The sequence below is a fragment of the Poecile atricapillus genome, chromosome 3 (genome assembly GCF_030490865.1).
Source record: "Poecile atricapillus isolate bPoeAtr1 chromosome 3, bPoeAtr1.hap1, whole genome shotgun sequence".
Classification (NCBI taxonomy): Eukaryota; Metazoa; Chordata; class Aves; order Passeriformes; family Paridae; genus Poecile; species Poecile atricapillus.
This window is the reverse complement of record NC_081251.1, coordinates 75,958,427-75,975,747: the sequence shown is the minus strand read 5'-3', so window position 1 is coordinate 75,975,747 and position 17,321 is coordinate 75,958,427. Positions and strand designations below refer to the sequence as shown.

The window sequence follows — 17,321 nt, the reverse complement described above, 5'->3', positions numbered from 1 at the left end:
AAAATATTTGTCCTAACAGGTCCCAAACACTCCTCCAGGGATGAGCATCCCTGAGCATGCACAAGCAACAGACTGTAGTGCTTCATTAGAACCACAACTGAGGAAGTTTTTCCAATGCCAAGTCATGCACACTGCTTCTTGCCCTACACACCATAGCTATTGGAGCTATTGGAAGGTATTCCCTTCCTCTCTGCCTTATCCAGGTATATCTTTACCCCTCAACTTTCTTTTCTTTAGACTAAGCAAAACCACTCTTTATTTCCTGACCATTCTCTCTGCTCTGTCCTAAACTCACTGTCAGATCTTCCAATTCTATTTTTTCTTAAAGTGCAGTGTTTAAATGAGCCATTATTCCATCTCGGGATTTAGCAGTGGAAAGAGAAATAGGAAAAATACTTTACACTAGGGCTAGAGTTCTGCCTGTGCTACACACATAAGTGTAATTTTTGATAAAATAATTAATACAGAATTATTTTTACCTTCAAATTCACTGAAAACCCTAGAATCTTTCTCAGCATCATCAATTGCCCTGCACAGAGGGGCAATATGTGGAAAACCAAACACTTTTCCTAACTGAATCGTCTGGTTTCTTCTGATCATTTCCCAAAGCCCATTTTGAAATCTAATCTGTTCCTACAAACATATCTGCAGTCCTATGCTCCTTCTTCACCCATGCATTAGTGCATATATTAAGCAAAACCAGGTACCTGGCTAAATCTTTGCAGACTTATGGAAAACAACCTCCCATTCTGATAGTGAAACAGGAACAACTGGACTCTGTCTGATTTTTTAGAAATTTATGCATTCTACCTATAGTTAATATGGATGTGTGCACATACTGGGACATGGGAGGCTGGAGAGCAGTGACACAGAAAGGGAGCTGGGGGTCCTGGTCCCTTGCAAAGGCAAGTTGAACCTGAGCCAGCAGTGCCCTGGCAGCCAGGAGGGCTAACCCTGTCCTGGGGGGCATCAGGCACAGCATGGCCAGCTGGGCAAGGGAGGGGATTGTCCTGATCTGCTCTGAGCTGGGGCAGTCTCAGCTCCAGTGCTCTGTGACGTGCCCCCCACCCAGGGAGACAAAGATTTAGTTTCAGATAAGCACTATTAAAGTGAGAGGCACGGCTTTAAAGCCAGGGAAGAGTGGATTCCATTCCTCTGCCTCAGGGGATGGGCCCTGTGAGCCTGGGAAGAGTTGCCTCATCCCGGACCCCTGGTGGGGCAGCTGCCCAGGGTGTTCCAATCAGGTTTGAGCCCCTGGAGTTTCTCCCTTGCTCTGTTCCTAGTGGTCTCTGAACGTGAGCTCCACCCCGGTTCTGTCCCTCAAAACCCATCACCCTGCCTCTGTTGGGGCTCTCTGTCTCTGGATCTGAGTTTGTTCCTGTGTTGACTAAATGGTTTCATGAACAGAAGCCCACCTCGTTGGTGTCCCATGCCAGTCACTGGTACCTGTAGCCTCCCTGGACATGATCCTGCAGCCCTGGAATGCAACAGTGCTGGGGGCAGTTTTGGGTGCCAGAATATAAAGGAGATCTAAATTTGTAACTGGGGATCCAAAGGAAGGCCACAAGGATGGTGAAGGGCCTTGAAGAGCAGCCATAGGAGAAGGGGGCAAGGTCACTTGGTCTGTTCAGCCTGGAGGAGGCTGAGGACAGACCTCACTGCAGTTACAGATTCCTTGTGAGGGGAAGAGGAGGGGCAGGCGCTGATCTCTTCCCTCTGGTGCCCACTGACAGGACCCAAGAAAATGGCCTGAAGTTGTGTCAGGGTGGGTTTAGTTTGGATATCAGGAAAAGGTTCTTCACTCTTTGGTGGTTGGGCACTGGAGCAGACTTCCCAGGGAAGTGTTCACAGCACCAGCCTAACAGAGTTCAAGTGTTTGGGCAATGCTCTCAGGTACAGGGTATTTCTTGGGGTGTCCTGTGCAGGCCTGGAACTGAATTTCGATGATCCTGATGGGTCCCTCCCAACTCAGGATATTCTATGATACTATATTCATTGTGAACACATTCCATAAGTCCATTAAGCTGAATATTAAATTAAACAAGACCAAAATTTCCCTAAAATACATTTTGACATGTATTTATTTCTTTCAGTTTGATAATTAATTGACTCAAATTCACCCTCAAACACTGTAACTAAACAAGAGGTTTCACTCTCCTTTGAGTATCACTATTCACGGGCAAAAAATAAAGCAACAGAGCTCTTCATATTAAACATATTTACATATTAAACAACCCCACATGGTCTTAGAATAGATTCAAGGATAAAGACCAAAGCTCCCTGAATTGATTTGCGACTAGAAGGATTTCATCTGGAAACATGTTTAAAAGGCTCAAATTTCAGAGATGTCTATGCATTCAAGAACCGGAGAGAGTTTGCAAGCCGTACATGTTTTTTCCTGGGCTAATAATTAAAATCACCCACGCCATAAACTCACTAGGTGGCACTGCATACACATCGAGCTACAACAACTTTTGCATGACCAGACATTTAAGAATGGCTTAATAAAATACTCCCTGAAGCACAGAGTATGTGCACATATTTGTGGCCTCACATAATTATTTCTTACAATAAAGCTATTGGAAACTTCTGTCTGAAGCGAGGATAATCTGTTTGTCAACACAATTTGCAGTTTTAGGAACTAAGTAACACAAGACCAAGTAAAAGCTGCTCTAAGTGTATGCCTGTTAAATTCGAAGTCATACATCTTTACGTAGGAATCACGGTGTAATCATGAGGCAAATTACTCATACAAGTGAGAACTATAAACAAGAAGTGTCTGAAGAATTGATTAATATAGTAATACATTAGGAAATCTGAAACTCTGATAAGTATTTTAGAAATACTGCCTTGTGAAGATGTCAGTTTATGGGCTTAAATCCATGCCCAGCTAGCATGATACTTAGGCAATTGATTTATACATACAGTATCCAATATGAGGCTTTCAGTAAATCCTTTAAGTCATGTTTGAAGATGATACTTAATTAAGGTCATAACAGGAGAATTATGAACTGTATATTCATCCCCATAAGTAATAAAAAAGAAAATTGAAAGAAAGTCAAGACCTTTGCTGGAGAGTTGTGAAACGTTCCTGTTTGATCTGGAACAGTTTCTGCTCTCCAGTATATAGATAAAATTTGTAAAATGGATGCTACATACCTTAAGAAAAAAATAATTTGATTTGTATAACTATGCTAACCCATGGACAAAGATAATTCCTTAGATATGAAGAGGAATACCAGAGGCAGTATGGGCACAGATCTGTTCAGATCATGACCCTGATGAGGAAGCTCTACTGTTTTTAACACAAGTACTTTGCAATTCATTCTACCAAATTCATATCAGAGGCAGAACCAGATTCTGATACACTGGGCAACTCCATGGGGAAGGAAGGAGCTGGATACGCTAAGAAGTGCTTACCTGCTAGGGAGCAATCATTTGAAAAGCAGAATCACCATCAGAACACTGTCAGTAAGGACTGCACTGAGTGGTAGTGCTTCCAAGCAATTTGAACACCCAGAAGGATGCTAAAATAACTGAACTGTCCACACTGGCACCATTCTGGCACCAATTCTGAGTAATACTTGCATAAAGAAATGCATTGGAATCTGCAAGTGATGTGGCATCTTCTATTTCAAGCAAATTCACTCAAGTAAATATTCTGAAGGCATTCAACCTGAACTGTCAGCCAGAAGTTGCTTAGTCCTTATGCTGTTTTCCAGCTCTAATATAGTATGTAAACTTCAAGAGAGAAAGAAAATAAGGCTGTAAAAAACCTTTTTATATGGACAGATATTTTTACAAACTTATTTTTGTGCCATTAAACTCCAAAGGAATTTTTTTCTAAAGCATTCTCCTCCTTTAAAGGTCAGTGTATCATCTGTGTTTTGCAAAAAGAAAGGGACTGGCCAATCTTGAGTATTTCCTTAAATCAGAAGAATTTTCTTTCAATTCTGATATAATCTTCATGAAAAGAAAATTCTGCCTATATTAAATATGGCACCAAAGAATGATTTACTATGCACTCTTAGTAATCCATGAAAAAAGCAATTTGTAATGATATGCAATTTCCTCAATATTAATAAATAATAGCACAAAGTATGTAGTAATCATTTAATGGTTTTCATTTTGCAAAATTTAAGCATTTTTTTTTAAAAGGAAATTATCTCATATCCTAATTAGAAACTTGCTATTTAATCCAGGCTAAAGGTAGTTAAGGATATCTCATATTGCAAAAATGTTCCTTTGATCAGATTAATGCAAACCAAAATACTCAAATCGGGATCAATTTAAAGAAGCAAAAGTGTACCTAAACACATTTAAACCAGGACTGAAATGGAGTTAGTGCTTGTGCTTCAGGTTTGGTCATAAGCTTCTTTACAGAATATAGTCAGAACACACATCAGTAAATATTAGAAAACCATTTGAAAGTAGTTATCTACTCATTAATAAGATTCCTCCATTCTTACATACTCCCCTCCCAAAATTTAATTCTCAAAAATATGTACACCCCCCACCCCCCCACACACACTGGCTGGATAACAAGCAGATATTTTCCAAGCTAATGAACAAAAAGCCCAATGCTAAATTGTGGAAGGGAGAAGGTTGAGAGGATGACAGGTGCGGGGAGGGAGGGGAAGAATTTTGCCAAATTTGAAAAATTCAAATCACAAATATAGCACCAAAATATTAAGCCACCAAACACCAGACACTACTCTTGAACACATGGACATAGATATTCAGTAAATACTTTGTCCAGCCCAAGGGTTTTAGAATTTTGTTTTTTTTTTTTAACTTCAGCTCAAAGAATTAGCTCATTCCTGCTTTTGCTTATTGCATGAGAGGCAGAATCTTTTTGTTCCCATTTTAAAAAGACATTTAATAAAAATAAATAAAACCACATTGCCAGGGTTTGCTGGGCAATGGTTAATCTCACTTGGATGCATCCTTTAAATTAAATATTCAAGAGACAAGAGCTCTTGAATTAAGCTATAATAATAAGAAATTATCCAAATTAATTTCCAATGACAATTTCTTATAAGAAGTAGCCTAATGCATGACCATTTAGTTACAAGACTACAAACATGAGTTGGCCCAAAGCCCACTGAAGTGAATGGAAAATCTCACACTAACTTCAAAGGACTTGGGATCTGTCCCTATAATAACTACATGAAGAACATTCCATTTTGGGTGATGCAGCTACATAGCAGTGTTTAATAAAGTCAATGTGTGTTTTTAGTGGTTGGATCTTTTTTCAGGAAAGAGTTGCACTGGCTTAATGGGAAGCAAATAGATTCATCTGCCTAATATGTTATTACAAAAAAAAAAAAAAAAAGCAGAAGGTCATATAGTACCCAGGCCCTCAGGGTATCAGAAGGCTGTGAGTAATCCCATATTATGCCACACTAATCTAATAGGAAAAAGCTCACCATAGTAAGAATTCTCTTTGTCTCAAGGCATTAAGTTAATAGCTGGCAGGCAGTCACTGCCACCAAAGCTGGCCAGCACTGTGCATTTGGGATGGAGGCTGAACTTCCTGCGGGTTCCTGCCTCTGGCAGCAGGAGGGAGCTTTTCAGTGACTGTCTGCATCACCCCCTACCCAAGACAATGAATGCTGTCACCTACTAATGAAAACCAAAGATTGCATTCATAAAGGAAAAACAACATGTTTCTTAAATTATATCTTTTGGTGAAAGAATTATTTAAAAATATATGCTATTCTTATGCTCAACAGAAGTCATCAAGAGAAAACAGAATTTTTGAAACAATCATATCACAAAAAATGTAAAACTTCATTTCCATTTCATATAGGAAATTTCTGTATGGGCCTCCTTCCACATCAAGTTACTTGCGGGTTTGTACATCTTCAATTCTGTTTCAACTACTTCAAAAATGTAATTTTTACCATTTTTTTCTAAATTCAAATATTGCGCAAAGAGCAAAGGAAATTGGCTGATGGACTATACAAGAATAAACTATTAAAACTGGCTGTGTAAAAGAAGGAAAAAAACCAATGAGAAAAAATATTTTTCCTCTCTACTTACTACTTATTTCTTGAACCAATCAAAAACATAACATTTCTGGAAAATTGTGATTTTTTAATTTGAGGGAACTGACTGAAGTACTAAACTGCATTTCCTTCTTGATACCCATTCAAAATAACTACGAAGTCGTGTATCATGCTAACTGTACAAATTAAACTGGATAGAAAAAGATGTAAAGTATTCTAGCATTCAAATAACAAAACAACAAATATTGGACTCACTGTTATTTGAATTATTACATCAGAAACTAATTGAGATAATAAATTTTAAATGTATTATTTATTTTAAGCCAACTAGAATCCACATCTGAAATTTACATTACGTCACTATCAACTTGCAGCTGACAATTAACATTAAAAAAAATCAGGGAGATAACTAGATGCAAAGTAGCTATGCAGAGAGTAAATCCATGTTAAGTCTTCTGTTCCTTAAAGACAATTAATAACAGGGCTAAATCACAAGTTAAGCTTCCAGAGTCAGAGAAACAATAGCATAACTGCCAAATCTTAAAAAAACAAACAAAAAGACCAAGGATCTAAATGCAGAGAATATTTTTTTCATTACCACCATTACTATATTAGAAAACATACTTGTGAAAGTACAGAAAAGCAGCGTTTTAATCCAGTATACTTACATTATTGCATTCTCCCAGGAAATACAGTGCAAATCCATCAGCTTTTGTAGCTGCCAAAGCAATAACAAAAGAAATAATTGTACTCACAAGGATAAATAAAACTTATGCAACATCTTTGAGGTGAAACCACAGATTCAATTCCACTTAGGACAAACGTCTACACTTCTAAAGGTTAAGGTCTTTTGCTGTGTCCCCTAAAATATCCTAGAGTCTACAAAGTTAGAGGTACCACAGAGTTCTTGCTTTCTTTATTGGCATTTACTGCATTCTAAAAGATAATTAGAAACAACTTCTTTATACGTCTATACTCCAAGGTCTAGTGTCTGTAAATGCAAATTAATTCATACAATAGGAGTCACATAAAAAAATATATTTACAGTATAATCCACCAGATACCATTACAATCTCTATGAGTAAAATAAATGCCAGTTGTAAATGTTAAGTTATATTTGTCTTTGCCTTAAGAGAAAAAATCATGGGAAAATGAGGAGTTACAAATACTGCTATAAAAATGTGTTTCCAAACAAACTGTTTCTATTTTCTGCACATATTAAAAATACTGACACTCACCAGAAAGTTTATACTTTTTAGATTTCTGCCAGATTCAGATTGTGGTATGAAACAGGGTAAAGTCAAGTTCCTTAAACTCTCAAAAGTTTAGAGTAAACCAACCATCATAACTTACCCTCAAAATCAGAACAGTATATAGCAGAAAAGGTTTTTCACACTGCTTTACACAGCAGGCTTGGATTATGTGTCAAACAAAAGTTAATAAACGTTCTAGCCAGTAAAAAGGCATATTTGGTACCTATTGTTTTATGAATGAACTCAAGAATCCTTTTAGTACATTTAAGGGGAAAAATTTTACTTGTGCTCAATCAAATCAAATGGCTTTCCTAATTTCTTTGACAAAAGGAAAAAAGTTCCAATGTGTAGTTACTTGCTCATTGTCAGCTGAGCAGGACTGGTAATTACAAGTTGAGGACACAGTAATTTGTGTTCAGATTTTAAATCCTTCAGCTTTAATACCTAAGTATATTGACCTACAAGGCAAGTGGGTAATGTAAAGGAAATAATATAAAAAAAAACCTCCCATCTGCTTTACAAAAAATAAAATAAAAAAATAAAATTGTAAAACATAATCTGTATTGTCAAGTCTCACTTGCTGTGTATTAACAAATTTGATTTGCTGTGAGTTGGACATCAATATCCAAATAACATCTTCAGCAAAATCAGCAGAGAAAACGTTCCTTTAAAACATCATATATATAAACCAGAACTATTACTCATCATTACAAAATGATGAAGTAGCTGGGACAATAAAACCTTTCTAAAGAGCTGACTGAAATCTACCATGACACTTCCTACTGAAGACTGAGTAAGTCCACGCTGGCTAAAAAGAAGCCAAATTACACTTATGTTGTTATTGTGAGTGATTTGTTTGTTTTTACTTTTTAACTTTTGATCATATGTAACATTTGCTTACCACACAAGGAACATACATCAGATAGAAAAAATAGTTAAACAACTGAGTTTAAACTGAGATCACACAAAAGACAGGCCTTCTTCCAGAGACATTTCAATTGTTTCAAAAGGAGTTTAAGAATGCAGTGATATTACTGATAGATTTATTTTTTTTCAGTATTGAAACTGCAACACCATCATAGTCGATTCTTTGGTTCATTTAACATGAGACTCTAATATCCCAACTGGATACACAACTCTGTCCAAAGATGAAATTTACTTAAGTGCAGCTAGGGATTCACCGAGGGACAGAAGGTGAACTAAGTTCAGACTGAGAGAACATCCAATGGGAACACTGTTATCCCTCAATACCTGTCTTTATTAATTTATTAATTAAACCACGTAAGAAATGTACTGTGCACTGATGCTGAGTAACAGCTTAGAGACATCTGAATCTCCTTCTTACCTATTTTTATGATGCTGCTCAGTTCATACAGAAGCAGTTGGTTATCTCCTCCTGTATCCAGGCGCTGCTCTATGTAGCTGTTTAATTCGTACACTACGCCTTGCATATTCGTATCCTGGTACTAGGGAAGCAAAGATGAGAGGAACATTTTAGAATAACTGAGATGCATTTTGCAGGTTTAAAACATACATATTCATTAAAAATAATATGTTAAGATTTCAATACTAAGCCAAGCAGAACTGTCCTAATCCAGCTGCCTGAAGAGCAAGGTCACTGCTAAACAAGAGGCATAGCACACCACTCTCTGTTCATTAGACATGTGTTCAAAGCACATTGAAAACATCACTGAACAGTTAATATTTTCCTAAACTGAGACAGGATCATGGATAATGTCTAAAGAAAATGAGAGAAATGACAGTTATCAAGTAAGTAGACTTCAATTCCATCCTTTTAATCTTCTAGTTCACCAGGAAAGGAAGCAACCAACTGCCTTAGATTCATGTGCCACCTCTTCCACCTCAGATTCATGTGCCAAATGGCAGAACTGTGCCAAGCACCAGAGCTTTCAGGTGGTGGTAGCTCAGGAAGCTCAGCCTTTCAAATAATGAAGTGATTAACACCAACCAAGTGATGGACAAAAATCACAAGTCAAAATCATGCCAGACAGTGTGGCTTCATAGGCACTTGTTCCAACTGATGATGGCAGACACAAATCAATTCTTTTGGCAGATTACAAATCAGTTAGAATATTTAGATGGGAGCCATGGGGTGCTGATTGCTGGTATGATGGAACAGCATGACATGGTTAAAATCTCACAGGAAAGAAGATGCAGCCTCCCTTCAGGGACCCAGCTGCATTTGTTTATCCATTTCCCAAGTTCTGAAGGGCTGATAAAAACAGCACTAAATGTCTATGTGCAGCATGACAGCATCATGAACAATAATTTCACAGAAAGCAATACTTGGTACTAAGTAAAGATTCATTACCCTGCCCAAAACTGGTAATGTGGTAACTGAAGAAAGTAATATGGTCAATTACTTACTGAACTCCATGATGCAGTAAATTACATTGCTTAAACTAAAAATTAAGCTGGTGATATTTAGACAAATTAATGTTGCTTGAAAGACTAAGGCTTACTCTTCTGCTCATTCATACTTCAGAGACAAGTTTAATATAGATCAGACTAATATAAACTACTATGGAAAATATCATAAATGTTCAGAGTATCACAGTCTAGCCCACTACCATGCCAATGTTTATGTGAACATATGTAACTGCTCAGTATTTTTCTAGATCTTCTCTGTAAATGTGGGAAACCTCTACTTGTGACATTTACAGATAGATTAAGCACATCACTTACACAATATATTTCATGATATAACTTTTATTCCCCCTCTTCTTTTCATGCATACAACACACTATATCATGAATACAGAGCATGTAAATATATGTATTTAGAATACATTTGATGCTTCATCTCAGAGAAACCAAAAAGCTCCACAAACTGAAAAACCCAAAGTGCTTGCTGGATAATATAAATTCCCAGTTTCTTTAAATTCAGCAGATCTTAATCTTGACTTTAAAATGGCTCCTGAGAATATACAATCTTTGCCATGACCTCTTCTTAATCTATTAATCTATTGCTCCACATGGACATATTAGAACATTTGAGTCCTAGGCTGTCCAAATATTCTCAATGTATAACAAACCTGACACTTCATAATTCTTTCGGTAAAATGATGTGACAGTTATACATTTTGACAGCGATGTAAGGTCACACTGCATAAATGCATAAACTGCTGCAAGCCTTGAGTTTACAATACAGCATGCCACCACCAATATTAGCACCATATGGCAGCTGGCAAGCTTCCACTGCCTGCCCTCTGTTGTGTCCCACATTTATTCCTGTATGCTTATTATTCAAAGGGAGAAAACAATAGCATAGTTTGATGCAAGTGGAGTTTTTATGCTTACAATCTGTAGCCATAAGTAGCCATACAGCAGGAAAATGGTGAACAAGAGTCTACACTATTCAGACGTGCTAACCCCAGTCTGCAAAAATGTGTGTAGTCACATACCCTAAAGTAACAGCAGCTAATCAAGCACACATGCACAAAGCCTTTATCATCTGGAAAAATTCCTTCTCGGAACTTGGAAATGAATACACATCTTTTCGCCTGTGATGCACAGTCAGGATATAAATCAAATCTTCAAAGGTTAAAGCTAATACGTTAAGAGAACACATCATCAAAACGAGCCCATTGGCATAACAGCCATGGCAGAATGACTGCTTTCCCTCTAATCAAGCAGCAGTTCAGCATGCATAATAATTATATAATAGCTAGGTGCCCTTTATCCTCACCTCTGCCACATGTGCTTGCAAACGTTTGGTAAGCAGGGAGAACCATTGCCATACCACTGAAAAGTCGGCAGCTGCATAATGCCAGCCATCGTTATGTGGCACACGTCTGGTGCCGACCTTCTGCGCACCCACAACTGGCCAGATGAACACAGTTTGTCCACATTCACAATTAAGTCATTCTTAGATCAATCACCAACATAAATTTACTCCATCATGCTGTGAAATGGTTTTTGTTTTATTACAGTAGAGTGAAAGAGGTTTTTTTTTAATTAGGTTCTAGGCATTTTAGATTGGATGACCACAATTACGTTTGCTTGAAAAGCCACAAGAGTCTTTATGAAACCATGTATTTAAACACTGAGTAAGTCATCAGGAACCTCTGGTACGAGCACTACCCAATGTGGTTGCTAATACAGACTGGTGCATATTTGGTGTAAAACTTACTTCAAGAAAACAACTCCTCAAAAAAATTAAACACATTCAGTGGAAAAGGAGTATTTATATATATATATATATATAGGTATATATGTATGTATGTATGTATATACACTATTATATGGAGTAAGTAGAGTTTCTGAATTTGCAATTTAAACATTATTAATGCTCATAAACTTTTTCCTTAATTCATTCTTCCCATTGCTGATTTCCTTCTATTTAAGATTCAGTGTCTACAAGTATTTTGGTATACTTACTGTAAAAATCTGAATTTCAATGTCATTACATAAAATAATTCAACTAGACTAAAAACTAGTTTAGCACTATCATACCAGCATCATATTTCTACTAGCTGTGTATATTTTAAAGCTATGAAAATGGACTAACAATTAAGAAGGGAAATTGTGTTATAAATATTCATAATAAAATTTATGAATATAAAATAAGGTTGTTTTTACAGGATTTATGTAAAAATATTTATATGGTTCTTAGTCTTTGGAATATTGCAGTGCAATAGAAGACAACAACCCATGACAGGTGATTAAGAATAGTTTTGTGATTTAGAACTAAAGAAGGAGGCTAGGAACATAAAGATTAAAGGAGATAATGAAATACTGTAGAGGTAAATTTTAAGTATTCATTCTAAACAATTAAGACATATGGAGAAACTAATATTCATGTACACAATTTAATATCTAAAGTAAAATAGCCCAAAAAAACCAGAAATGAAGATTATTTCCATACTTTGATGATCATATAGCAGCAGTGCCACAGGCATTCTATGCTTTTGCATGAAAGATAAAGCCCCTGTGCTGCAACAAAAAGCCTTCATTAATACAGCAGAGGGTAAACAAGTGCCAGCATAATCCAGAATTCGATTTGCTTGCTCTATAACTTCTTAAAATGTCTTATGAAAATAGCCATGAGTAAATTTCTATGTAACACTTACTCCCGACAACAGAGCTCTTTCTCCAGATCAACAGATTCCTGGTTCTGCAACAGAACTTAGCCCTTTTGCAGGCCTCAAATTGCATGACCCTATTGCAGACTAGAGTTAGAATAAACAAGCACCCAAATTCCATTTAATGTGGAGAGGGTTAGCCAAATGTACTTTGGGGATGCAGAAATTCAATGGATGAGAGAAGGAAAAAAAACAAACAAAAATCAACCAAACTTGAATGTCCTGGGAAAACCGTGCTATCCCAGGTTTCCCTTATTTCATTTGCTATGCCAGAGGAGCCAGGAAGAGAGGGCCAATGCCTGACTCTCACTGCTGTGCAGTCTGCTTGGATGAGTGTACAATAAAAGCCTCAGCAGTGCTGAGTGACCTGATGTATCCAGTGCCACCAATTTTATCCAACTGCAAGGAACTCTAGAGCTGTCACAGGGGTCCACACCATGGACAGATGGAGAGGCACTTGAAACTGGTGACATAATTTTGATCCAAGACATATCAGCAGGCCATAAAATAAACAAATAAACAACGAGAAACATCTCAAACAAACAGAAAAACCCCCACCAAAGCCACAAAAGCCCAAACAAACAAACCAACCACAACAACAAAAACAGCCTCAAAAAATGAACAACAAAAACACTTTGTGAAATCAAAATGGCATTCTTCAGAAAGAAAAAATGAACTCAGCTGTCCAGGTAAAAAGGAATTCCTGGGCCAGGATTAGATTCTACTGGGGCAAATAGAGGTTTGTGCAAGGAACTTCAGCTCTTGAATGGTGTGAAATCACTGAGAATAAAGGATGTGCATAGGCCAAGGACATTGTACATGGACACAGAAGTTTATGACACCCATTCTCAATCTGGTTACATCAGTTAGTGTTTTAGACAACCAGCTTCTTCAAACTGCCTAAATTAAACTGTCAATGGCAGTATCAAAACTTGGAGACAATGAATTAAAATAATTCTGTGCAACATTTTACACAGAAGAATGTCCTTAGGCAGGGACTGGATTTCACCCAAGGTTCTTCAGTCATCTTTATAAAACTGACAGCTCCTCTCTATTAGCATACTACAGAACATAGGCAGCTGCTGAACCAAAAACAACCAAAATCTCGTCATAAATGTCCATCCAACACAAGTTTTCTTTCCTATAAAACTATAGTCTTGGCAACAGGAGTCATCAGGGAAAGAATTTAAAAATTAACTAAAAAACCCCTCAAAATAAAAAAAGAACACTTGTTTGAAATCTTAATGGTCTGAATTAACTTAATATTTGATTGAGATGTCAGTCCAAAATATTTCACGCTAGGTATTTTCTTACTTGACCAGAAGTATAAACAGACAGGTCTTACATACCTATGTTCTCAATGCCATTGATACTTGCATTATAAAAACAGCAACACTTCTGTACTTCTCATAAAAAAATAATTGTTGCTACAGAAATAATAAAATAAACTATTTGATTTTTTTTTTCAGAAATAGATCAGCTTTCCCTTCTCTTGGGTAGCATTATGAAAAATCCCATATGCACAGTTACCATCCTGATTTGAGAGACTTGGTCTATATAATTTTCCAGTTGCATCCATAATTTATTTTTTGGAAAGATAATCAATACCCAATTACTTGTATCCTCTCTAAAGAAATACTATATATGGCCTTTAAGAATTTTTGTACTATTACTTTATTTACCCACATAATAAATGTTTTTTTAAACTGAAGAATATTCTTCTGTGTTTCCTTTTTTTTTTCGTCTTCACAAAGGAATGCACAATTAGAAAGGAACATATTGGTGACTAAATACAGTCCCTTGAAGGCAAAGGCGGCCTTGTAAGAGACATTTGGTTTAAAACTACCTAAAATATTCATTCCATGTGTCACTGCACTTTATCACAATGAGTATTCAGACAGCTAGTGTAGAAACAAAGAAGGCCAGAACTGTAAATATCACAGTAGTCACCTACTTCTTTAAATGGAAGAAATTGCTTTATTTTATTTTAGCTATAGTAATGTTATTGCACTTCTGATGACCAGTGGTTATAAAGAAAGAAATGGCAGCACGGGAAAAATGAAATAAAAAAAAAATAAAATAAATTAAAAAAAAGGTCATCCTATTTAATTAAATCAACACAAAAATTTTTTCAGGTCATTTTTATGTGTAGTGAGAGGTTGTGTGCATGTTTGCCATGTATATTTACATGTACTTCTGTCTTTTCTAGGCCTGGCACTTTCACTGGCTGCAATGTTTTGCATTGTTTATCTGCACTGATGGCTAGTTCCCATCTTGCATGGAAACTGGTGTTTGTTATTTTGGGACATAGATAACCACAAGATAACCGCATTCTAATAACACTGAAAACATATATAAACTGCACATGTGAAGAAACAAAAATATGGATCTACACTTCATTTAAAAAAATAATTAAATAACACAAACCCCTCAAACTTACAAAAGGCTAATCAAACTGCTTGTTTCAAAGTGGAAATGCTGAGCCAAAGGATGTGAAATCCTCAGACTGAAGAAAGTGTCAAGCAAGCCTGAAGCACAGAGATGGCTTTCAGAGCAGCAATGAGCTTGGAGAGGAAACTCAAAAAAAATCAGAAGAGGTAACCGGGCTTGGCTGGAGTAACCAGTTTTCTTTAAACTTGGACACTGGAAAGAAAGAAACTATAAAGAGCGGTCTTAGCTGAGGTGATTAATTTTAATGCTTGTACATAGCCTCAGAGAAAACTGCTCCTACACGCATTTGTCTGACGTCTATTCTTCTTGTTTTGACTGGAGAGGACATAGGTTAGAACTTGCACGGTAAATAAAGTTTAGCATTGCAGCACCATACCAGGTATTTATGAATTTTTTCTTCACTCATCAAACACCTTCATGACAAAAGCAAAGAAAGGAAAATACAAGATGACATTTGGCAGCACAGGCCCTATTGTGATGCAAACCAGCTCTCTTACTCTGAGCACAGAAAGGACTCACTAGTTTTGAAGGCACACATTTCCCAGCCTTTTTATGTAGTTGATTTCCAAGCCTCAGAGAGATGGTGAACACCTTTCCTAGACAAAGCTTCTTGCCCCATAACCCCCACTCACTGACATCCATTCTAACCTTCCCATTGGCTCCCTCCCCGTTACCAAATGGTAACATGGAAATAAATAGCTTAACAATAGGAAAAATATATCATAAAAAGAAAAGGCTTCACTTATGAGAAAAGAACATTATGATTACATAGAAGTAACCATATAATCTGTTATTAACTGTAAGGCTCATAAAACTTCATGAATATCTCAATTATATCACCTCTCCAGATTATATAATCAAACAGCATAATGAGCTTCAGTTTAACTTGACAAGGCTGAATACTGCTCCTCTTTTTAAAAAGCTTTTTATAAAATGACATTCCCTCCTAATACTTGACTTGCAAGCACTCTAAAGACACCATGTACAAAATTAAAAATAAACTTCTTCATTTTCCTACCACTGTTGCTTATCACTACCACAGTATTCACAAGGTTTTCTTTTTAAAGAAGTCAGCTTATACAAGCATCTTCTCGTGACAATAGGTGCAGTGCCATTTGCAACACTTCTAAAGGCTAAATATATATTTATATATATTTTTATATTTGTTCTAGTTCCCCTAACTTTTTGATTCATTTGTTCTCAGTTCTGGGATGATGTGAAAACATTTAAATCCCATCTTTAATAAGAAGATACTACAAGGAAGGGGCTTGCTTTGCCAATGTGTCATAAAGAGCCTTTATTATCAGTTGCACAGTGAAGATACATGCAATTACTGCAACTATTTACTGAAAACACACTTGCTAATTCTGTGACTGGCAGTGACATACTGTGCTGGGTACTGGCTGGTGCCAAGGCAGCTGCCAAAAAGCTGCAAGTCCAAAAAGGGGAAAGGAGAGGATTAAAGCATCATTCCTGTTTCCAAGAATAAAGTACTCTAAATGAGCAAGTCACTTGCTAGGTAATAATTTTCTGGTGTTTATATGGTAAACTTCTACAAAGTGAATTGCTGTTGGCATTGCCAGAGTTTACAAAGCAAAGGTACTTGCCAAAAGGCAGCTTCCCTGGAAGCATTGTTCAAGTAAACATGGAATGGAAAGTTATTAAACGAAATGAACAATTTTGCCGTGATCATATCAGGAACATTGAGTATTTTCATTTAAACTTTAGAATCTGAGGTACAAAAGAGCACACAGTGATCACAGGAAACTTAGCAGCACGTAGAACAGAATCCTGGCTATAGTTCATGAAGGAATGGGGTTATTTTTGCCAGCTGAAAAGAATAACATGTCTCCAAAGTGCACTGTTTTCACTAATGTTGTCAGAGAACTACATCTTTAGTCTAGATGTGCACGAATACACATGCACTCAGTGCTCAAACTCACACTTCTCTATTTTATTTTCTACTGCAGATGAAACAGCAAAATAACAAAGTATTCAGCTTAAGTTTTCTTTGTCCAAGTAGTTCAATCGTTGGTTTTCTTTCTGAAATCCCTCTGCCCAGAAAACCGCTTATGCAGCTAGGATGGATGGGATCAGCCAACGCACATCTGCACAATAAGTAAGCAGAAGAAGCTCAGCATTTCCAAGGATGCTCCCAATACTGCATCATGCAAAAAATGGGATTCTGTCCCCAGTTACATATATTTCATAGACATTGGAAACCAGTATTCAGAAAAAAGTTCACAGGTTCACTGGCCACATATGCTCATGAGGTATTTTGTAACCAGAGCTGTTCTTAAGCCAACAGCAGTCTACAGGAATCAGGAAATCTTTCCCCTCCACCACCCATCAGATGCTATGTCAGGCCAAACGAGGAAATCTTTCCATATAATTTCTGAACACCAAAATATTGACAAAATTGTCATTAGTAGACCAGAATTAAAAATAATAAATTTTGAAAAGCTTCTTTTCTATTCTGCAATTCCCAAAATTTAAATTATG

At 36.8% G+C, this 17,321-nt stretch overlaps 1 protein-coding gene across 1 annotated transcript in view; it reads right to left on the bottom strand.

Moving 5' to 3' along the window:
* Positions 1 to 17,321, bottom strand: part of PDE10A (phosphodiesterase 10A) — a 173,390-nt gene that overhangs the window by 49,513 nt on the left and 106,556 nt on the right. The window contains exons 4-5 of the mRNA XM_058835297.1: positions 8,610 to 8,730; positions 6,680 to 6,729 (exon numbers count right to left, since the gene is read on the bottom strand). Coding sequence (XP_058691280.1) covers positions 6,680 to 6,729; positions 8,610 to 8,730 — 171 coding nt within the window. The remainder of the gene's footprint in view (positions 1 to 6,679; positions 6,730 to 8,609; positions 8,731 to 17,321) is intronic.